General features: G+C 37.6%; 2 protein-coding genes across 5 annotated transcripts in view; one reads left to right on the forward strand and one right to left on the reverse strand.

Moving 5' to 3' along the window:
- Nucleotides 1-4,450, reverse strand: part of ssp3 (short spindle 3) — a 158,785-nt gene extending 154,335 nt beyond the window's left edge. For 2 of the 3 annotated variants that reach the window (XR_010883102.1, XM_067289124.1), the window contains exon 1: nucleotides 4,016-4,443. Coding sequence is in view for 2 of the 3 variants with exons in the window: in XM_067289124.1 (XP_067145225.1) it covers nucleotides 4,016-4,070 (55 nt within the window). In the remaining variant the exon portion in view is untranslated. Of the gene's footprint in view, nucleotides 1-4,015 lie in introns of all 3 variants that reach the window. The other variant, XM_067289125.1, reaches the window with a different exon arrangement.
- Nucleotides 4,451-7,825: 3,375 nt separating this feature from the next.
- Nucleotides 7,826-23,776, forward strand: part of wal (electron transfer flavoprotein subunit alpha wal) — a 100,998-nt gene continuing 85,047 nt past the window's right edge. For both annotated transcript variants that reach the window (XM_067289195.1, XM_067289194.1), the window contains exons 1-6: nucleotides 7,826-7,935; nucleotides 15,434-15,589; nucleotides 17,562-17,643; nucleotides 19,398-19,480; nucleotides 19,622-19,721; nucleotides 19,801-19,911. In XM_067289195.1, coding sequence (XP_067145296.1) covers nucleotides 7,900-7,935; nucleotides 15,434-15,589; nucleotides 17,562-17,643; nucleotides 19,398-19,480; nucleotides 19,622-19,721; nucleotides 19,801-19,911 — 568 coding nt within the window. In that variant the 5' untranslated portion in view covers nucleotides 7,826-7,899. The remainder of the gene's footprint in view (nucleotides 7,936-15,433; nucleotides 15,590-17,561; nucleotides 17,644-19,397; nucleotides 19,481-19,621; nucleotides 19,722-19,800; nucleotides 19,912-23,776) is intronic.

Here is a 23,776-nt window from a genome sequence, read left to right on the forward strand (position 1 = left end):
ATAATATTTTAATGGCAGCTCCACAAGTTGTGCAATGTTCATACAATCCCAATGCTGCCCGAGATGCACATTGAATGCACACACATAACACAGAAAATAAATTTAACAGCACGAGGACACTAAAATGGTTTATTTCTACACCAACCCGTCAACATCAAGTCCAAACAATGGCAAGACAAAAGTTGTTGAGATAAAAGAAATTAACAGGAGAACGAACAAATCAAACAAGAATCTTAAAGATACAGGACAGAATTTGGAAAACACAACAATAAACAAAAAAGAAGCACCAAATGCACAAAGGCACAATGCATCCGGAGTCACCAGAATGAGAAGTCAGGAGATGACGGGATGGATGTAAAGTGGCCAACAGCTCCAAAAAAATGCTCTGAGCTGACTGTATAGAGCTCAACAATAGAAAAGACTGTCCTGGAGGTCAGACCAGAACAAGAGAGATTACCGACCCCTGAAACAAGTAGCAAAAGAATACCAAAGCAACAAAAAAGGAAAAAAAAGGGAGAATCCCAGAGGATGGGACAAACAAAGAATGAAAAAAAAATGCAAGACAAAACGGATGATGCCGGAGTCCCGCCAGTGGCCGGTCCAGGGACGTGCCTCTGTCCCAAATTTCTGCATTCTTTGTTGTTTGACTGGTTGCACTAGAGAGACAGTCCGGGTGAAATACCAGAGACCCAAACCTTTCAGGATCACAAGAAGGGATTTCATTGGGTGAAAATCAGGACCAAGTGAGCACTCATGCGCTATTTGGTTTCAGGCGAGTGGATTGTTTTTTTTTTTTTTTTGCACCATTCAATCGGTCAATACAGGGACAGCTGTAAAACAAAATTTTCTATAAAATCGTCAATCTAATTGTAGCTACAACAATGGAACCCAAAGACGAGTTGAATAACCAAAAGATGCCAAACGGGATAAGAAAACGGCCATTATGAAGAGATACTTGCAGAGCCTCAGCTGAACTTGGAGAAGACATGCACTTCCCCACTGGCCTATGGTATTTGAAAATTGGTATCCAAGCAAAACAATAAAACTAAAAATTCTTTATACAATAGTGCACATGGGAAAAAAAAGCTTTACTCCATGCAAAACAAAGTTCCATTATCATTTTTCTTATTGAACACATATTTTTAGTAAGGTGGCATAAATAAAAATTTGTTATTAGCAAGCAACAATATTCTTCGAACAAGTTAATCTTAATTCAAAGTTTAAAGCGAAAGAGTGCATTTAAAATATTGTTTATTGTATTTTTAACATACAACTAATACAGGTATCAAACTTTTAAGTACAGTTATTAATATTATTCCGTTACATTATTTTACTTACATAGAGGCCTTACAAAAACAAATGCTTTTACTAAGCATTTTAGTCTTCTTTTGGTTTTTTGTTGGACTATTAAAATTCCAATTGGTTTTGACCACTTTAAAATTTTGCATTAATTAATCTATCTATCCCTTAGCTACATTTTTATGACAAATTGGGGTGCTACTAATTGCCAATTATAATTTTATTCTTGTTTTAATCCCACAAACTGGTATTTTGAGAAACAAACTCTTTCCAGTTTGGAAGAAAGACCGAGACATTTTGAGGACAAGCAATGTTATTTGGAAATTTTTAGACAAAATAACAAATTTAAGAGTCTCAACAAGAATTCTCAAGATGTCGTAATGAAAACATCGAGAAATTTTCGTGGCAAATTACATCAAAAGCGGGCGAAATGCCGACGAAACGTAAAACTACTTTGAAAATGGCACGGTACATGGTCAGACGACAGAATTACGTTCTCAGAATCACTGTTGCAATCAGCGACACTGGGACGACCTTCTTCTTCATTTTATTAATGTATTAAATACTAGGCACAACTAGCAATTAATTACAGTAGATATACATTAATTTATACAAGCAATAAAAAAAATATCTCAGCAGTCATAAAACATAATACGTCAAATTTTACCTACGTGCACTGTCATGGCTACGGTTGTGGCTGTTCGTGATCCTGACTAACTCCTCCGGAGAGGAGCCGCCGGCAGACCGCCGAGTGTATAATGTCACTAGTTATTGATACATATATTGAAGAACTACCGTGAATCAATAACTAGTGATGTTATACACTTGGCGGCCTGCCGGCGGCTTCCCTCTTGGAGGAGCACGAACAGTCGCAACCGTGGCCATGACGATGCACGTACGTAAAATTTGACCACAATAATATATACACTAGAAAGTAATTAATCATGCTATTGTAGAAATTATACAGGGAGATCATTCAGACAACCCAAGAGGAGTGGAGTTTTTGAGTAGCAAAACAAGATATCTACAATTATATGACAAAGTATGCCGACAATACGAAATTGACAGTATGAAAGAAATTAGGGTATTTACAAGTTAATAAGTCTGTGAGCGGATTAAAGCAACAGTATTAAATGTTTTGACAACATCGCAGAGTTCCAGGTAAGAGTTTTCCTTATCAATAAAGTCATTGACAAACTAGGAGTCGTCGCGCAACTGCTGGCCACCTGTCGGAGTCGACGATAAGTTTAAGCCATAACCTTTCTCTTTCGAGCGTCGGACACAGGAGGAGGTAGCGCAGACCACCATCCTTGGCACGGCAGACGAGGCAAAGACCTACACCGTCGGGGTCGACAAATCTTCCGAGGCAATAGTCGAAACGGCTGCAATCCACAAGGAACTGCACGATCCGCGATCGGGCTCAAACTAAGGGCAACTTCAGAAGTCCACAATCCGGGAAAAGAACCGATGGGCGACGGATCCGGCAAATTCATCCCGACCACCCGCCGTCATTTTGGTAGACAGTTCCGTAACACATTCTCGACAGCGAAAATACTAATTTTATTATAAGAAAAGGAGTTAGCTTTGGTCCAATGTCGCCGTTCTGGCCAACTCGTCACGTTTGTCACCAATTGCTCCCCAACGAGAGCACGTACACCCAACGTAGTAATTATTATTCGATTGCCGAACGACATTCCGGGTCTTGGGAACGATCGAGCGAGAGTTATTTTTAATAAGAAGGGAAACAGCAGTAGTGCAAAACAGATGGCAGATAGCAGAGCGGCAGTAGCACGAGTTATAAGCGTCGGAATACCGCTCGACGACCTTCGTTATGGCACACGGTTTGGCCAGGATCACTATGCCACCCAGATGAAAGCGGCAGTTGCAAATTTTGTCGTAGTCCTAGTAAACAGCAAAGCCAAAACCGACACGGCGGTCGATTTCCAAGCAGTCGGCGTAGACAGTATACGAGGAGTCATCCGTCGAGATTCCGGGAAGACAAAAAAGGCCGCTCGAATTCGGCAAGTCGAAGTAATTAGAAAATTTTTCAAAATTATAGGCACAGACGCCTTCCAGAACATGTTCCGCACATTGCCCACGGGCCAGATGTGGGAAAACGGCATATTAGACGAAGTGACAAAAAAGGAAACCGGGAATAAATTTTGCAAAGATACGGGACTCCGACCGCCACACCCGGAGGCAGTCTCGACGGTCCCGGCCGACCGTCGAAGGCAGGCCGTCTGCAAGAAGAGGCCCAAGAGCACAAAGTGGAGAGGCAAAATATTTCGGAGCATCAGATTTCTGGAAATTAGTCGGGAAAGCACAGAGGAAAGACGGGACGTGCGCCGTCTTTCCATCTCCCGACGAGCGGCCCAAGAAGACGGTGCCGCTTTTCGCGTTTTTCTCGGGCCGGCACCAAAATATCGCCAAAGGTTTCAAAGGTATATAAACGACAGAATCAAACTGGAATCGATGCCGATAGGAAGGAAGTTTTTACGTCGATCAAACCGTATTTACCGTTGTTGGTAACCTCGTCCGTCGGCGTTTCATTATTATAGCGGTAGATTACATTCATTGGGAAGGAGAGAATAATAATAATAAGCCGATTTTCGACCAGCGTGCGGTCCATCCGTTTGTTCTACCCGCCGAACTAACGGCGATCGAGAACGAAGATCGGCCGAGTGGGTCATCGCGCATCTTGGGTCGGACGACTCACCTTCGGTCGCCCCGTCGCCCCGGCCCGCTTCTCTAACCTTGTCTTCCCGGGACATGGGCCGGGGAGAAGAAAAGAGGAATCTTCGCTCGTCGATTCCGAGAAGACGTCCGTCGTCGGGCCGTCGGCCTTCTTCGGCGTCGCCCACGCCCGATCCTCCTCCGCGCTCGTCGCTCTTTCTCTCCGCCCTCGTAATAGATGCTGGCTTCTTACGGGAAGGAAGGACCGAACGTCGCTCTAATATTTATCTCCGCAGACGTCGACGATCTTCGATCCGACGTCGACCACTTTCCCCTTCGCTTCGATGGCCGGAAGCCCGAGCTCGGGTGCCAAGTTGCCAACTACGGGGCGGAAGTGACGTCGCCGACGGTTCCCCGCCCAAATTAATAAAACGCCGCATCCTTTTTAAAGTGGTGAAACGATATTAATCCCAGAAAAGATATTTCGCGCCTCTGGTTTTCAGCAGATCTTTCCGTCGTTCCGTGCGTCTCCGTATCGTAATATCGATGCCATGTGCGGTCGATTACGAAATACGGAGCCGTCCGTAAAGTCCATACGCTAATTACAGTAATACCTCGGTTTTCGTCAACTTTTTTCGCGAAAAATTTGTCTCGGTTTTCGTCGGCGTGTTCGAGTGACCTCGCTGCTAATTTTGCGAAAACAAAGCGCGACCTACGCGTTTTCCGGCACGGTTTGGTGTTATTTCGCGTTGTGTGAACATTACCCCACACGGCCCACCATTGGCCAACGGATCCATTCCCCGAACACTGGGAGTTCGGTCGTGGGTTCGCGCTTCGCCAGGGCGGGCTGGCCACGTGAATTTTTCCGGGTTTTCTCCACGTCTCTAACGCCCGAATAGGAGCCAGTTACCCTTAAACGGATTTCCTGGAAAGCATTATTCCCCTCGATACGACCATCATAAATGCATACAACTACTATTAAATGACAATTACGTCTCACTTTACCACGGGGCAATATATAGGCTAGAAGCTCATATCCAACTAACTGCTACAAGATAAGATATTACCCCGCGTGTCTAGCCGAACAATTCCATTGCTTTCATCTTAAAAGCATTAAGATTAAAGATAAAATAATTAGCATTATCTTTATGCTAATTAGCCTTTTATGTTAATTTCTTATTGCTTTTAGTATTTAACGCTGTATTAATTCTCTATAAAATGTGTTTTTGGTATGTATTTCGGAGTGTATAGAACGAATTAATTGGATTTACATTGATTCGTATGGAAATAATTGCCTGGGTTTTCGTCGGTTTCGGATTTCGCCGATTGTTTTCGGATGGATTATCGACGAAAACTGAGGTATCACTGTACCTAGCGAAGCTAGGTAAGCTACATAATTAGTCTATGTAAATTCCTTCCAAAGTTTTCTAGAAATTTTTACTCTCCTCCCCGTCGTCCCGGTCCGTCCGAGTTTCCGTCACTCTCTCCCTTATTCGGACGTTCGGCAAAAGTCGAGCCCCCTAAAACTTTTCTCGCTTTATAAACTGTAGCTACCGATTACGTCCGAATTGCTCTTGCCGGATCGACACCTTTCTACTAACTGGTGAGTTACGACGGTGCTTTCCTTAATACTGTACAGTACCTCAGTGGCAAAATTAAAGCCTTTTTTATTTTCTGAAGCGTGGAAAATACGGCGGGCGTTTTACACGATTATCCCTTTCGTAACACCCTCTTCCTCGGCCCTACTTAAATTCAAAAATAATAATAATCATGGCGTGTTATTTTTAAATTTTCTATAAAATTTGGTTTACGTTTGACGGATACCCAAGGTGTTCCGAGGGACCCGTCTATCCGAAGACCCACAGATAAAAGTTCTCGATAGAAAGATCCGTTGATGCCCACTCCTTTCGTTATATGTTTGCCGTCTGCCGATAATCGAGTTCTTTGGCCTTAGGTATGATTGTCTTCGGCGCCGGTCTTTGCTGCGCCGTTTTTCGGATCATCGAGTAATTTTCAAACTGTTGCCTGGTGCTGTCTGAATCCCCAAGTAATCTTTCCACAATAATTACACGCCATCGTTCGTTCGGCCAGTTAGTTTGCCTGCGTAGACTTCGCCACTTAGTTCCTATCGAACTATACGGTAGATTACCACTATAATTTTTTTTTTTTTAATTCTTCCGGCCCGTGGGCACAAAGAAGGCCTCTTTTAGCCAGTCCACTATGGGTTTGGCTAGACCAGCAATGAGGCGGCTGGGTGGTGAGGAACGAGGCCCAACATATCCGAACGAATCACCCCCGAAAACTTCCTTGGGATTTATCGACCCGTCCGGATTCGAACCCGAGTCCCCCAGAGTTGTAGTCTGTTACCTTGACCTCTCGGCCATCCGGCCGTCAATTACCAGTATGGTAATCTATCTTACTGGTAGATTATCGTACTAGTATGGTAATCCTTGCGTGTGACGCGCTAAACCGAAGTACAGAAACAATAGAAAATCAGCAAAAACCGTCCGGGTACTACATAATCCAAATTCCTTAGGGTTAAGGCAGACCCATACAGATTTCTCCATCTCGTGGTATACCGACTTTTTAATTTTAGGAATGCCAAATCGCATCTTTAAACCCATAAGACTGAATAGTAAAATAATCAAATATTAGAATTTTTAATTAATAAATATAATATCGATGAAAAATGCACTTAAAAATGTGTTCAATACCGGTACATATTAATAGAGGAAAATAGTACAAAATGAAATTTATCATCATAATAAGTACGTATCTTATGTGAACAAATTATTTGAACGGCACTTCACGCTATTCCAAAATCTTAGGCAATGAAATATTTGTCTGATTTTTAAAGTTTACGTAACAATTTAAAACTTATTTACCATTTTGGGAAGTATGACATCTTTTACAATGTGTTTCTTCTAGAAATTCTATCTTATTTACTTTTAATTTCTTTGAAGTACAGAAACAGCGTGACGACGTCAATGGTCAAAACAATGTTAAGGCGCGTATTACCGAAGGAAGACAGCGAGGGAATCTGAAAAGACGACGGAGTGCCTACTCGGAATGTAGTGTATAAAGTAATTTTATTATTATTTTAAAGGCCTAAATCTGTAGAAGTGAATTTTCTGTAACCTACTATTTTTGTCCAGCCAGGTGCTGTTTTGTTTCGTTGCTCTTTATGTTACGACACATGGCATAAACTACTTCATTTGTAGAAATATTAACAACTCTGGAATTTCTCGAAATCTCTTCTTTCTCATAAAACGTTTTCCATCGTGCTTGACGGGAAAAATTCTACTTATATTATAATTATCAATTACGGCACGCTCAAGTTTATTATTGGAATGAATTTGTAAATTATGGTGCAAATTGATAATTATGTTAAGGTTGATAAAATTGCCAATGGTAGAAGGTGTAAAATAAGAATTCTTTTAACACAGTAAAAAACGTGGTTAATGTTACCTTAGGTGCCAAGATGGCGGCTCGTCTCTGATTCCAGCAAGGAAACAGTGGGACGCACGTTCTAACCTAACCTAACCTATTCTGATAATTTGGTTGCTAATAATTATGGTAATTTATTAGAATAGGTTAGGTTAGGTTAGAACGTGCGTCCCACTGTTCCCTTGCTGGAATCAGAGACGAGTCGCTATCTTGGCACCTAGAGTAACATTAACTAAAAACGTATTGAAAAAAACACTAGAAAAAACTATGCAGAAAAAAATAAACTAAATATTTAAAGCACAAACCAAATGGAAAAAATAAAAGACATCTGGTTTTAAAAAGACTAAAATGGTAACATTAAGATAAAAATTAAATGCCGCCCTAGTAGCGACGACGACGACCCCAGCGGCCATCTTCTAAACTACGATATCGACTGAACGTTGATTTCGTGGCGAATAATCGATCGGAAAGGCGGAGAAAATGATTGTTACGGGAAGGACGCTAAAGTTGAGCAGGGTAAGTCTTATCTCGATTTCAAAATTCTTACGAAACTTTCGCGAGTGTCTAGTTATAAGCGTCTATCGACGTACGACGAGATGAAATAATTGCCATGTCGACCGGACGCAAAGCTCATCGAGTTGTCCTCATCGCGATCCTATAAATCCATGCGAGTGAAGTTTACAGGATTTTACCCGTAGCCGAATTTATTTACAAAACCTATTATCCGTACTTGTCTGAATTTAGTTACAGTTCGGTAGTTACTTCACTTTACAAATTATTCATTTTATAAGTCAACAGATGGCGCAGCAAGTTATCTTAAATATGAAAGTATATTTTATATACACACGAGATAAAACTTACAATGGTGTCATATATAGTGACAATATTAATATTTGAGGACAAATAAACAACAATCTTATTCGATCAGATTCGGTTGTACGATTTTTTATAGCCGTAAGTTTGAATTTATTTTATTTATGGATAAACACGTGTAAACATAAAGAATGAACGTGTGTTATAAATATGTATGCAATTTTACTTTATGACAACTTGTTTAAAAAAATGGGTGTACTATAGATTACCACCTATGGAATTTCGGGACTTTGATTATATATTTGAACTTGGGTGATCGAGACGAATTCGACGGTATCCTATTTTTGGACCGGAGACGAAAAATAAAAAAAGTTATCATACTTTTTAAGTTATCATACCTTTTTAATGCTCTCACGAAGACGGCACCGTAGTTTGCTAGTACTGCCATCTTGCGGTAAAGTCTGCAAATGGTGACGGTGACGTCGGACTACGGTTGTCTCCAGTAGGGTTAAACATGCAATACGAGAGCGAAGAGAGCGACGCGACTTCCGATCGTCGCGCGATCGCCGTTTCGGTTACTGTTACTTATGGCAGCGAACGTGGCGGCCATTCCCACTATTCGTGCTCCCGACTGACCTCCCGGAGGGGAGCCGGCGGCAGGCTGCTATGTGCTAAACGTCACTAGTTATTGATTCACGGTAGTTCTTGAACAAAGTAAAAAAGGGGGGAAACGTCTATTAAAGGCAATTTTAATGGCAAGCGACGCGACTCCCGATCGCGATAGCAAAGGCGACTTAGCGGGGAGAGCGGCGCAACTCCCTATCATCGCGCGATTGCTGGAAAAAAGTAGGATAACTTTATTATTTTTTGTCTCCGGTCCAAAAGTAGGGTATTGTTGAACTCGTCTCGGTCTCCCGAGTTCAGATAAATACTCAAAGACCCGAAATTCCATAAGTGGTAATCTATAGTATCCCCAAAAAAATGGAACTGCCGTCGATTTCTATAACTTTTACCTTGCAATTTAACGTTCGGACGAGTCGCAAAAACTAAGAATGCTCTTTTGGGAGAGTTTTAGTTTTTTTCAACTCATTCGAACGTTAGACCGGGTAACGAAGAGCCGGAAAATAATGTGGTGGCTGGCGGACGCCTTCCGGCGACGGTTTCCGTGGCTTTCGGACGTCTTTTTTGGGTCGTCGTACGTTTACGTAAACAGAATGCGATTAATTGAAAAATTTTAAATGCCATCCTTGGAATGTCTAGTCAATGTATTTCGACTTGGTCATAAGAAAAGTTTAGAAGGGGCTCTTTAAACCTGTCGATGACATTCTGAATTGGAATGCGCAGAAGGGTTCCGTGCAATTTAGAATGTTGTCGACCCCTGGCGGTTGGGGTGCCGGATAGAAAACGTATGTCGAATTTACGCTATGTTATTTACCGGATTGTCCAAGTTTCGATTGGTGTGCTTATTGTAAATAATCTGTTGTGCTAATGGCTTGCAGCCGATGGTTATAAATAGTAATAAAGCCGATTGAATGCTAAAAAACCAGCAAAGAAATGACTATACGAGGTGCGTCTGAAAAGTTTGGTGAATGGTCCCACAGTTGAATAACCATGCTGGTTAGGATGTGTCGCTCACGCAGATGTAGTGAGAGACTTGCCAACTAGTGCCTCTAGTGTCAAAATCACGACAGTTAAACAGAAGTGCGCGCAGCAAACAATGCAACGCAGTCAGTGTGAGAAGGAGTGTCACTGCAAAATGGAGCAACACGTGAACATTACGGCACTTCCTCGCTACACGCCAAGTGACAGTTTTTCAACGCTCTCCATATTCTCCGGATCTGGCACCTGAAGATTTCTTCTTGTTCCCTGCCTAAAAAGTCTACGCTTTTCTGACATTATGCAGATTCAACGTGTGAAAATGGTGCTTCGTGCAATACCAAAAGAAGTGTTTACTCACAGCTTCCAGCAGCTGTACAACTGATGTCAAATGTGTGTTGTTGCTAATGGCAATTACTTTGAATGCCAGTAAAAGTATTTTGTTTGTATCTCTTGTTTTCTTTATTTTATGAGACCATTCACTGAACTTTTCAGACACACCTTGTATTAAGACGAAACAAATGTTTTTTTTTTTTTTTTTTTCCATTTTAAATGGTTGTCTTTGGATTAGAAGAACGTAGATATAAACGAATGTGTAAACTAAAAGTAGAATTATAACTTCAAAACGAACCTGTTACCAGTGTAAATCTTCTTATGAGCATCTGACTAAATCCTCCGAAAACGGGATCCAGAAACCTAATTCCTGACCTGGAGCTCTTAATAAAAAACCTACCTGATAAACAGAAAGAATATTATAGATGGGTAACCACACTAAAGACCATAAGAGCCAAAGAAAACCCGGAAATGATGACGTTAAGAACGAAACTACGGCTAGCCAGCAAATGGATGAAAAGGAACGATATTATCCTCACCAGAGCAGATAAATAGAAATCTTTGGTTATTATGAAACGGAGCACATACCAACGAGGACTGCATGACTACATCAATATCACCCAATGTGAACAAGAAAACGATGACGTGGTGGATAAACTGCAGAATAGGGTGAAACGCTTTGCAACATCGAAGTTAGCGAAACGTCTAGCCTTACAGGACTTAATAGTAGACTCACTGAACACACCTAAGCTCTTTGTGTACGCTAAAACTCATAAAGAGGGCCAGCAACTTCGTCCAATAGTAGACAAAGCAAGAGCACCTACAAGAAAACTAGAGAAGGCTACCCACCAACTCCTTTTGCCAAACTTGGAAGATTACCCTTACACCATTGCAAACCCAGAAAACCTCATAGGCCTACTGAAAAATTACCTGAGTGTCCGAAACTTATCACAGTCCTTGACTTTAAATCACTATACCCATCGGTGAAGCTCCCGGCAGTTTTTTGCTCCCTCAGAGATTTCTTAATGACATACGTTCAGGATCAAGCATTCCACCAACATATATTGGAAATGGCCCATCTGGTCTGTTACAACTCGATCTTCGTTTTCGAAAGTACGATTTATAAACAGACAAAAGGCGTCCCCATGGGTAGCCCGGTATCAGGCGACCTATGTGAGATGGTGGTAAGGCAGATGGAAAGTAAAGTCATCCCACGATATCTTCCGGATATTTTACTCTATAAGAGATACGTTGACGACGTACTCATTTTATGGAAAACGGAGCCTGATATAGCGGCCTTTGTACAAACTGTCAACAACAACCCATATGGCTTGGTCATAGATGTGGAGCAGATAAGCAGCACGGAGGCCCATTTTCTAGACATTGCCATCAGGATAGAAGCGTCTACGATCCAAACGTCCGTCTACAGAAAACCGACGGCAACACCAATATACATACCTAAGGGTTCCTGTGACCCGTTCTCATATAAAGCGGCCGCTTTCAAAACCTTAGTAAGAAGAGCAACCTCGTACTCCTCCACTAAGAAAGCGCTAGACAAAGAACTGGCATATCTTAAAAAGGTTGCAACGGACCACGGATACCCTTCCCTAATACGGCATATAACCAGGCAACAACACCAAGGAAACGCATCCGCTGGACAAGCAAACGGTAGCGGTAACAAAAAAGATTTAACAAGGCTTCCTATCACATACAACCCATACGTTTGTAAAGTATATGGAGAAATAGCCAAAAAACAGCAGATGCAGATAGCATATCGAAGAGGCCCCACAATAGCCAAAATCCTAAAAAATTGCAAAGACCCTCCGGATCCCAACAGAATGTACGGAGTGTACTCTATTCCCCTAAGGGATAACAGATGGCAAAGGGAGCTCGTTTACATCGGTTCCACTAAGCGCTCGTTAAAGACCAGATTAAAAGAACACCAAGCTGACCTACAACACCGGAAACTCAACACGGCGCTAAGTATATACGCATCTGATCAAGATATCAACGCGGAACTGGATAAGGCTAAAATCATTGTAATGACGCCCCACCTGGAACATATAAAATGGTTAGAAGCGGTCGCTATATATAAAACGAGCTGTAATAATATCTGCATAAACCAAAAAGAAGAGATCGACATTTCATCGGCCTGGCAAATCCTTTTAGACACGCATAGACGATAACCAACACCCGGACACTACAGCGCATGTCAGCCATGACGGAATTAGACGAAGCGGTTCGATTTGAAACATTCTATTCTATCTTTCAAATTATTCCATCTTCGCCTGAAGAAGAACTGTTTTAAGTTCGAAAACGTTAGTCAGACGCTCATAAGAAGATTTACACCGGTAACAGGTTCGTTTTGAAGTTATAGTTATAATACCCGGTGTCAGTAAAGAGCAGAGAAGTACTTTAAAAGTAGAATGTCGTGCAAATTTAAAACGTGGAATATAACGATACGATACGATGTGTAATTGGAGGTTATGTGCTGTATCGTTTTTGGTAGAATGCGACATTTTCTGCAAGAGTCCTTTTTGAATGGTGTATCCTTCGGAATGTGTTTTCTGTACTTTTTGATGTTCGTGGGCCGATCTCAAACGACGACTGTAAACTTCTCTCTCTTCAGTTGCCCGGTAATTTGTGTGAAGTTCCAGAATATATCGAAACAAGTAAAACAGCAAGGCCGTATTTGGGACAAGACTATGTCTCGAAGACTCGCTACTAAGTGGGATCATTTTGACACTCACGGCGGGTCTCATTTTCATTCTCCAATCATATTTGGTATTGCTGGTTTTGAGTGCAATCATTCAAACTTTGCCAGCCACAGCCACCACCACGAGGTCTTCCACCATGCATTTTCATCGAAATTAACCTATTCAATGTTGAAATTTCTCTCCATTGCATGATGCCCCAGGTTGAATTTTTGTCAATGCGAAAATTTTTCGGTTTTGAAAAAAATAATGGTGGCTATTATATCGTTTGCAATTATTTTTTTTTTATTTTGCACAAATGAAATATATATATATATATATTAATAAATGTAAAAAGAAAAAATAATTCTATTTTGGAAGTTAGTTTTAATATAAAATTATAACGACGCGCCATCTAGTTTCAAAAAGTTCCAATGATGAAACGAGTTATCTCTGGTCAATCGGTTGAGGTTAGCATGTGGCGACCAGAAATATGTGGAGAATAACATGGGACAGGTAAATGGGTTTTTTTCAAAGATTCGTTTGTCAAAATTCGATTTAGCAACATTCGCTTTTCGAACTTCCCAATGCACACGTTTGTCAAAATTTGATTTCACAATATTCATATTTCTAACTTACCAACCAGCAACGCATGCGCAAATCTCGCACTACTGCCTGTTTGTAGAGAGTGTCACCATTTTGTATTTTATTGTGTTTCGGTTCTCGGTCTCCTGACTACCTACGAGTCTGGTTTTTTTTATGCGTGCATGATTTGGGCACCTAATACTCTGTGCCAAATTTCAACTCCTGACATGTACTCCTTCATACCTCTAAGCTGATAAGACAGCAGGACATACAATTTTATAAACAAGACATAGTCTTATCAATGAAGTTTAATTTTTACATGTTAGGAGCGAAAACTCTATTGTCGAGTCAGATCAAGAGTGATGTTAGTTATGTAAGGGAGAGGAGAGAAAAAAAGAACTGTAACTGTCAAACAAACACAACACGAAAAGAAATGACAACGGATCAGATAGAATGTCGGTAGGGAAAGGTAGAACTTTCACTCAAGTGCTCACGAACAGTCAATCTAGGACAGCGGTGGTGAACCTATGACCCACGGGTCTTAGGTTCACTACCACTGACACTGACCCAAGCGTTGATTTTTATTAACTTATTTTTTATATCATAAAAGAGAGAAAAAAATTAAAAATATTAAAAAAATAAACTACCTAATGTCAAATTTATAAAAAAAAAATCATTTTAAAGGCCCAATGCAGGCATTGGGACATGCATGTGGTGTCATTCCGTGGTATCTCTTTTTCCCTACTTCTTTTTAAATAATAAATTCCTGTTACAAATAAAAATATATACTGAATTATACTGTAAAAATACAAAGTAAATATAAAAGAATTTATATTGTTAATTTAAATAATAGTTAGGGGTGCCCCTTGTGGCTATTTTTGGCATACTGTCACAGAACTGCCTATTTTGATTTTATATAGATACTAGCTGTTACCTGCGGCTTCGCTCGCTCGGATTTTGCAATTTGATAGAAATAACCCTCCCTCGGTACTTCACTAAGGTTCTCAATTATTAGTTGTTACTAATTTGGTAAAATTACTGATTTTTGTTTGTTTCAAACTATGGACTGCTAATGCACCTAAATTCAAGTTTCAAATATTATGGGATTTTGAGATACGATAAATCTGAGTTTAATTTTTTTTCGAAACATAAATGACGTTATCTGAAACTACCTAAATTATAGGCCTATAACAAATTATATATCTTGAAAATTTAATGTATTACAGCATCATCTGTGAATCATAACAATAACTTTCATATTTATAATGAGAAAATTGTTTTATCATTTAAATAAATATATTACATAAAATTATTTTTAATATTTAGTATTTTCTCAATTAAAATATAATTTTGTTTATATTTTAAATTGTTTTGCTGACTGCTGGACTTGATTTGAAATTGCCAGTCAAGCCGATCCAATGCCAGCCAGATAGTAACCCTAATGTCACTCTATCTCCCCTGAAATGGGACAGTTAGTACCAACCAAGTGCAATCTCTTATCTCTGAGACTACATGAAAGAAAAGTCTCCCATGACAGACATTGCCTGATGTATGGGGTGTCACGTACTTTCTGCTTTGTCAACTTCATGTTGATAAAGTTGATAGTTTTCAATAAATTAATACTTCATTGTTAACATTGTGATTTTAAAAATTTCTGAAACAAATAATTCATTTCTTATTAAATGTGGAAAAATCATTTTAAAAATCAGAAATTATGACTAGATTTGCTCAATTCCAATTACTGGAAAATGTCCAATTTTTCTGATTTCAATTAATTATTCCATCACTAGTATACTGTGATATAGGTAAAGCCAAGGATTTGTTTTCATTCTGGCAATTTCTTGCAGGGTTAAATGCCAGTGCAGATGATATACTATTGTAGATTATCTGCATAAAACTACAGGTATATTTATAACTAAGGTAATATTAAATATTAAAAATATAGAAAAATGCTTTTATTATAAGTAGTAATGAAAATATTTTACATCTTTCAGAGGATTTCTTATTTGTTTAGCCGCTTCAATTCTACACTAGTTATAGCAGAGTCTAACAATGAAAAATTAGTTCCTACCACTCTTAATGCAATAACTGCAGCAAAGAAAATATCAAATGAAGTAACATGTCTTGTTGTTGGAACCAAGGTTTCTTCAGTAAGTAAATAATTTGAAAGTTTAAATACAGGGTGACAACCATTTTGAGACAACTGTTTACTTTCAGTTTTCTTTGTGAACATAGCTTTTAAATTTAAATAGTTCTGTATTATGGAACATTCTTTTGAACACTAAATTGTCGATCATAATTTATTCTTGAATGCATTGACATATTGTGGAAATCGATTTGCTTAATGCACAAAATACCCCATCCAGCATTGTTAAATTACTTCCTTGAATTTGCTTCATGTCTGGTTGTTGTCTGTTAGTTTTTTAATGACCATCAACATTTGTTGTAAATAATAGACTTATTATACACAGAATAGGAAATATAGTCCAATTAGGAAATCATCAACGTTTATTGGTTTATAATATAAACTACTTGATACAAGGTGAAGGCCACATTTGAAGACTCCCGAGAAGTGGAAGACCATAAATTATCAACATCATCAAAAATCATGTAAGGTGAAATTCAACAGTGAGGATTCAAAAAAATTGCTCTTCAGCTTGGTGTAAATCTTGAATCCATCTAGAAAATAGCTAAGTATGAGCTTGCCTTTTGACCTGAGTTGTAATGAGCTCATCTTAATGAAAAGAACAAGGCTGCGAGGCTTCAATGATGTCACACCCTTGAAGAAGAGACTCACAGGATGACTTGTCACTTTTATTGAGAAAACATTGACATTTTTATCCTCAGAAAATTGTTGATTGAACAATTGTACAATTATCAAAATGACAGAATTTGGAGTAAATTTTTCCAGATGTTTCAAAATTTATCACACACATACAATACCCTCAACAAGTGATGGTATGGGGTGGGGTGGAATCTATGCAGCAGACAAAAACTCTGCTAGTTTTCCAAGTCTCACTTTGACACCCAAAAATGGATATTCCAGCAAGACAGTATACTGCTCTTAGGCAGGCAGAAGTTCATGCCTGGTTTGATAATCATGGAATTTACCTTATCCCATGGACAGAATGCCACCATATTCTGGATTTTAACCCGTCAGTATTGGAAAGCAAAGTCTGTGTTACTTCACACCAAAACTTGGATTCCCTGAGAACTGCTCCAATCCTTGAATGGGACAAAATATCTGTCAAGAAGGTTTCACCACCTGTAAACATGAGTTGTTTACATCTTTGTATCAAGGCATTGTGGAGGTTATTTTGAATAACAGTTGTTAACACTGTTTGTTGTATTGTGTGCTGTAAGAATTTGTGGTTACTTTTCTGTATTCAATACCATATCTTTGAAAAGTATATATTTTAAGTTGTCTCAGAACTTTATTGTCACCCTATATAATTTGAATGTATGTTAAAATATTAATTTTTAGTAATTTTATAGATGAAACTATTCTTAATATAATAAAATATTTAATAAGTTGGGTAATGTGTAGATACATGTCTGGAATCTGTATATTGCAAGATAAATGTCTTTTATAAAAATGAGAGAAAGCTATCAAATTGAATGATTAGAACAGACTTTTACACATAACACATTTAAATAGTGTTATATATATATATATATACACTATTTAAATGTGTTATGTGATCAATACTAAGAATGTGCTTGAGCTGGATAATAATTTGGGCTGCATTATCAGATACTAATAATTTTTTCTCACTTAACACGTTTATTATTACTAAGTTCGATTGCTGTACTTTTGATGAATGAATAATTAGCAAACTAGATTAGGATTGATGTTATGTTATCAGATCATGGCACTAGCAAAATTACTACAATAACTGATGCTAATGTTTTTGGTCATATTAAATTTTTTCTTTCACAATTCTCACCCACAGAGAATTGTGAATGAAAAAATTCATCATGCAGTTTCTTTAAAGAAAAATAATAATCACATGTGAAAGTCCTTATCAAACAACCAAAATTAAAATTTAACTACAATAATTCTTTTTTATAAATTCATTAACATATATTAACTTTAAATTTAAAAAATTAAATTTTTTACAGATTGCAAATGAAATTGCTAAAGTTAATGGAGTAAAGAAAGTATTAGTGGCAGAAAATAGTATATATGAAGGACTTCTTCCAGGTAAATAAAGTAAATGATTATTTTATTATTATTGAATTCTGAATAAACTTGATTGATGTTTTATTAATAGCTTAATAAACCATTATATATTGCTGGTCTTTTTGCAGAATTTTGTCTGAAAGCCAGAATGATTTATGTTGAAATATAAAGATTTTGTTAATATGATATTTGTTAATACACAAAAAGTTTGTTTCTGGGAATATTTAATGGATTAGAATTGTCTCTTAGTTTCTTAGATATTAAATTATTAGATGATAATGTATTAATGAAACTGTTAATAAGATTGTTATGTTTCTTTGGTGTAAAAAAAGGACAAACTGTGAAGACATTTTTAAGAAATTGTTGTTTGTCAATTTTTAAGTGTTGACAATAGATTATGTAATTACTGTGTGGGTAATAGATACTCCTCTCTATTGACCAAATGAACAAGTTGAATAAAACTTACTTTTTATTTACAGATTATATAGTGGAATTTTACCTCCATGTTTATATTAAAAGAAAAACCTATATGATAATCTAAATAATGTGACTTGGATTAGATTATCATTTTTTAAAATATTTAATTTTTATAGAATTTATACTGAGATATACAGTCAAACCTGTTTTTATGCGGGGGATAGGGACCGCATTAAAAAAAACACATAAAAAAAATCTCACGAAACTTCACGAATGGCTGTAAATAATAGTTTTCGCAACACAGTTAAAAAATATTTTTTTTTTATGCGGTCAACAGGGACCGCATAAAAAAAGTCTCACATAGAAAATAACTCAAAACCGTACGAAATAGAATTTATTGACAACAGATGTCAGCACTTGACTGCATCGTCTGGTCTATCGTCTGTTTTACATATTTTTGTCCAGGTGGTGTTTTGTTGACTTAAAAAGTAAATTATTTCATTTTTCGCATATTCATGCAATAATATTACTATAATAAGTGCATTTATGCTATAATAAGTTTATTTAGCTATAATAAGTCAACGTAAGACATGACGAATCGCACGAGACTAGTCGCCAACTATACCGCACAAATTAAAAATTTGCATTAAAAAAATCGCACAAATAAAAATCGCACATAAAAAGAGCGCATAAAAACAGGTTTGACTGTACTTCATTGCATAGAGTTTTTTCTAAAATTATGATAAATACAAAGCTGTATTTACATACAGCTTTGTATGATTATTGCATGAATGTTAATCTGTTGCTTGAAAAAATTGTAGACCTATAAATTCCCACTGTCACTTGTCTGTGCTGACTGTCTGTCCTTCCTTAATTTCAAGAATGGTTTTAGATAGATGAAAATCAAGATCAAATATGAAATGTTTATGGGCAGGAGGCCCTGATTAACTATATAGGAACTTCCAGTATGAAGTGGAAGTTATTTGATTTCGATTGAAAATTTTCCTGGAACAGGGTTACATAGATGACTCGCAAGACACTAATAATTTGAGATTGAGATCATATATTTTAAATGAAATAAATTAAAAATATGATTAAATATTGCATCCTGGCATTGTGATGATGTCACAATAACTGTATTTTGTTTTTATATGATTTTAATATAAAAACAAATTACAGTTATCATGGGTATTTTCTTCTTTGAGGTAGGCAGTGTTTGTCGTCAATAACACCTTTAAAATTTGTAAGAATAAAATAAAAATAAGTATAAAATCAAAGATGTACTATTTCTATAAAGTTGAACTTTAAAGGTTTCTAAAAATGTCATTGGTTTAACGTATGTATTGTTTCTCTTTTAGAACAGCTGACACCCTTAATTTTACAGATTCAAGAAAAACTGAATTTTACTCATATTTTAGCTGGAGCCAATGCTTTTGGAAAAGTAATTTGATTTTCTTTTTTTTGTCTTTAGTATTAGTAATAAGAAATTTTATTCTATTTACACAATTGTTTTACAACATTGACTAATGAGTTTTTCTTTCTAAAGTTAAGTTTTTTTTAAATGTCTTTTATTATTTGACAGAATATCTTACCACGGGTAGCAGCAAAATTGGATGTCTCTCCAATTTCGGATGTTATCGAAATTCGGGAGCCAGACCTTTTTGTTAGAACTATTTACGCAGGTAAACTTTAAATGATGATATTAAATTTTTAAAATGCTTTTGATGGACTTTAATATTAGATAAGAAATATTGTTTATAGGTAATGCCATTCAGACACTAAAAGCCAAAGATCCAGTAAAGGTCCTAACTATTCGGGCAACTTGCTTTGAAGCTTCGGAAATATCAAGTGGCAACGGAACAGTAGAACCAGGTAAAGAAAGATGGTCATTTAATATAATAAGCATAAAATATTAACTGTTTTATTTAGATGCTTCAAAGTTTATTATCAATATCATAGTTTTCAGTTTAATAAAATTTTCAGCCAATAGTTAAAATTCAATTTAAATTACTAATAAATTCTTATTTTGTCTTAGCTGTTCCCACATTTATATGGGATTAGCATTCCCATCTTTAATCTGTTTTCTTTGCTTTTTTCTCTTCCATTCTATGTCTGTTAAATACTCTTCACCTTGTATCTCCATCTCTTTGGTGTTTCCTGCTCCCTCTTCCCTATCAATTCCAACTTTCCAATTCTCTTTCCAACCTAGTCCTCACTTCTTCTCTCCACATATCCAAACCATTTCAATCTACTTTACTGTATGTTTTTACATAGGATCCACTTTGATAAGAGATGGCACCTAAAGTCTGCCTATAGTATCAAATTACTTAATTTCTAATTATTAATTGTAGCATAAAACGATTCGATTAATTATGGCAGTTGTTTGGTTTAATCCTCCTTGACTTTTTTATATGTAATCATTTCTAATTTTCTCCTTTTTTCATCACAACATACATCCATCTCTGTTGTCTCCATCTTCTTTTCCTGGGCTCTTGTAATTGCCCATTTCTTAGCACTGTACATCATCACAGTTTTGTATAATCTTCTTTTTAATTTGCAGCTTATTTTCACAGCATCCTACTCGTCTTTTTTCAGTTCAGCCATCCATTTTAAACTCTATGCTGGATTTCTGCACTCATTCTTTCATCACTTGCTACATATGATCCAAGATACTTAAATTGGAAGCTATTACAGTAGACCCTCGTATAACACAGGTTCATATAAGATGGATTCATATAACATGGTGGAAAAATTGTGATTGTGTTAGTATAACATGCTAAAAGAGGCTCATATAACATGGTAAAAGAATGAGACAGATTGTCATGGCCGACTCGTGTCTTGACAGGATTGGTCGAATTTGGACCAATAATGGACGAGCAGTGGACCTACTTGAAAGCTACCAGTATAGCGAGGACACTGACTGGATTACTGCCGTCCACCAACACACACATATACGGACAGTTTAGGTGGGAAAGTTGTGTTTTCTTGTGGAAAAAAAACATTTATTATTCAATGGCCATAAAAGTTGTTGTTGTGTAGTGCCTTAAGCCCAATTACTAAAGAAAGTTATTTTAAATATAACAAGTAAGTGGTTAATGTTACCTTAGGTTCCGAGATGGGGACGTAGGGATTTTTTCCCTACGTCGGCGACCACGCCGGGGAAAAATCTTTTCCCTGCGATTCAAGATGGCCACGCGACCGGCCGCCATCTTGAAATGCTATGCAGAATCTGCGGATTTTAACCGAAATGAAAAAAAATTAAGAAAAAGGGAAAAAGTAATTTTTTACTCACTTTTCGATGGAGTTCGACTACTTCTTCCTTTGTTTCTTTCCTTTTCGATCCAATTTTTTGCCGGTTTCGCTAAACTCCGGATTTTCGTTCGGTGAAGTTCTTTTATTCGCTGTTGTTTTCGCTTCGGCCGCCCTTTTATTGGTCGGTTGGCGTTTTCCTTCTTTTGAATTAGTATTACTATGCTGCTTTTTGGTATCTTTCCCTTCTTGTTTCTTGTTAGCTTTCTTTTTCGTAATCGTCGCAGGCGCTGCGGGAACGGTTTCGGGCTGGAGCCAAATCGGCACTTTTCCCTGCCCGGACAAGTGTTGCTTAAGTGTTGGGCAAAAGTTGGAAATCTCTCGCCTGGTTTTCTGGAGGGCCAGGAATCACAATCAATGCAAACGGAGTCAGTCGGCTGTATGCCTAATTTCACAGCAAATTTAAATGCGCTATCGACAAAGGGAGGTACACCTAACTCCAAACGGTCGTCTTCCATCGACTTGTAAAAATCACGGGAAGTGCATTTCGACCGAAATTCGTCGTTGCAAATCAAATCGACCGAACCGCTCATTTCCACACAATCGGTAATAACTAAACGAGGGGAGGTTGGAATGGTGGGAAAAAAAACACAGCCTATCCTTAATTTCTAGTTACAGGTTCGTCTAACGTTTAGCTAAAAATTGTAAAAATAAAAAAAAAAGAATACTTACTAATGCAAGAAGAAATATTAACCACAATTATTATCCGATAAGAGTTAATTTGAAAACGAAAAATCGTCACAAAAAAAAACACGAGTCATAATCCAAATCGCAAAACACGGCAGCACACGTTTCCAACTGGTAGTCAATTTGCATAAAATTGCATTGAAACGAACAGAAATCACGTCACAGATCAAGCATTTGCATATTCGTGCGTAACACCACTATGAATTTCCTGCCGATATTACTCTCGCACAACGTCACGAGAAGGCTCCCTCTACCGTCGCAAATTTACACACACTGTCGCCGTTTCGAGGTTACAGGATACTCGGCAACATGGAAGTCGGGGTCGAAACCGACCAGGGAAAAAAATTCTCGAGGGCGTCGACGTCACGAGTCTAGGGAAAAATTTTTTCCCCGTCGCGGACGCCGACGTAGGGAAAAAATCCCACCACCGCAATCTCGGAACCTAAGGTAACATTAACCCAAGTAAGTTAATCACTTTGGGCTGTGAACGGCTCATGTATTTGTAAAATCTAAGTGACTCGTACAACACGGATTTATATAACACGGAACATATCTACCGTGCTATATGAGGGTCTAAAGTATTAACTTTTTACCCTGGAGTTGTATATAACTATCATCCCCTCCACCAGATGACGTGTATACTGTCTTTGTTTTGCTAATTTTTATGCCTCTCTTCCAGCACTTTTCTCCATTCCTCCGGCTGCTTCTCTACCTTATCTTTGAATTTTTGCACAGCACAATGTCATACACATACATGAAAGACATGGCCATACACAAGGTGTTTAGCCAGTGAGAAAGGGGGGAAGAAGGGGGAGAGTAGATAGACATCATCATTGTCATTTTTTATTTGATACAAAAATGTGCCGCCTGGTTCTGCAAAGCACTACCAGGCAGCAGGTACAGTGAATATATAAAATACTACAAAATGGATTGCTAGTATAATGAGATACAAATAAAGTATAGTATACAAATGAAATAAAATACAAATACAAATATAAATCAGCATACAGTGTACAGTAATTACAAATAATAACATAAAATGAATTTACATGAGAAATAATACAGTTGAAATTGTTGAAATACAAAATACAAATATAAATACCATTCTGCGTACAATGTACAGTACAGTAATAACATATATAGCAGAGATGGGCAAGCAAGAGTTCAGTGGGAACCGAAATGTAGGTTTTGCAAAATGCATGGGAGTCACAGTTCTGTACTGTCGTGGCGGATAGTATGGTAAGGCAGGGAAGGATAGGGTGTCCCCCATTGGGGTCGAGAACTTGTTTTCAAAGAATGGATTTGAAATGTCAATTTAATTTATTGCACCAACTTGGAAATAAATTACTAAATATTACATATTTTCACAAAATTGTGGAAATAAAATTGTAAAAATAATAATAATAAGCAGAAATTAACACTTTCATCAAGAGCCGCATTTGCCCATGTCTGGTATATAGTAAAACAAAATGAGTTACAGGAAAAATAAAATAGAAATAAAGTGTAAAATATGTAACAAATGCATATTTACATAAAATTATTTACAAAATTATTGTAGTTGAGGATTAACAATGGTGACAAAGAATGAAAGCTAGTGGGAACTGAGTTGAGGGACTGTTGTGACTTTGTTGTAAGAAGATATGAGCTGTTTGAAGTTGAAGTAAATGTTCTTGTCTTCATTGGTCAAAGGCATTACAGTTGTTGGTTTTAATTTATTTTCACTCCGGTGTTGTTCCTATAT

Source organism: Centruroides vittatus, unplaced genomic scaffold (genome assembly GCF_030686945.1).
Source record: "Centruroides vittatus isolate TY-2023 unplaced genomic scaffold, ASM3068694v2 contig_134, whole genome shotgun sequence".
In the NCBI taxonomy this organism is placed as follows: domain Eukaryota; kingdom Metazoa; phylum Arthropoda; class Arachnida; order Scorpiones; family Buthidae; genus Centruroides; species Centruroides vittatus.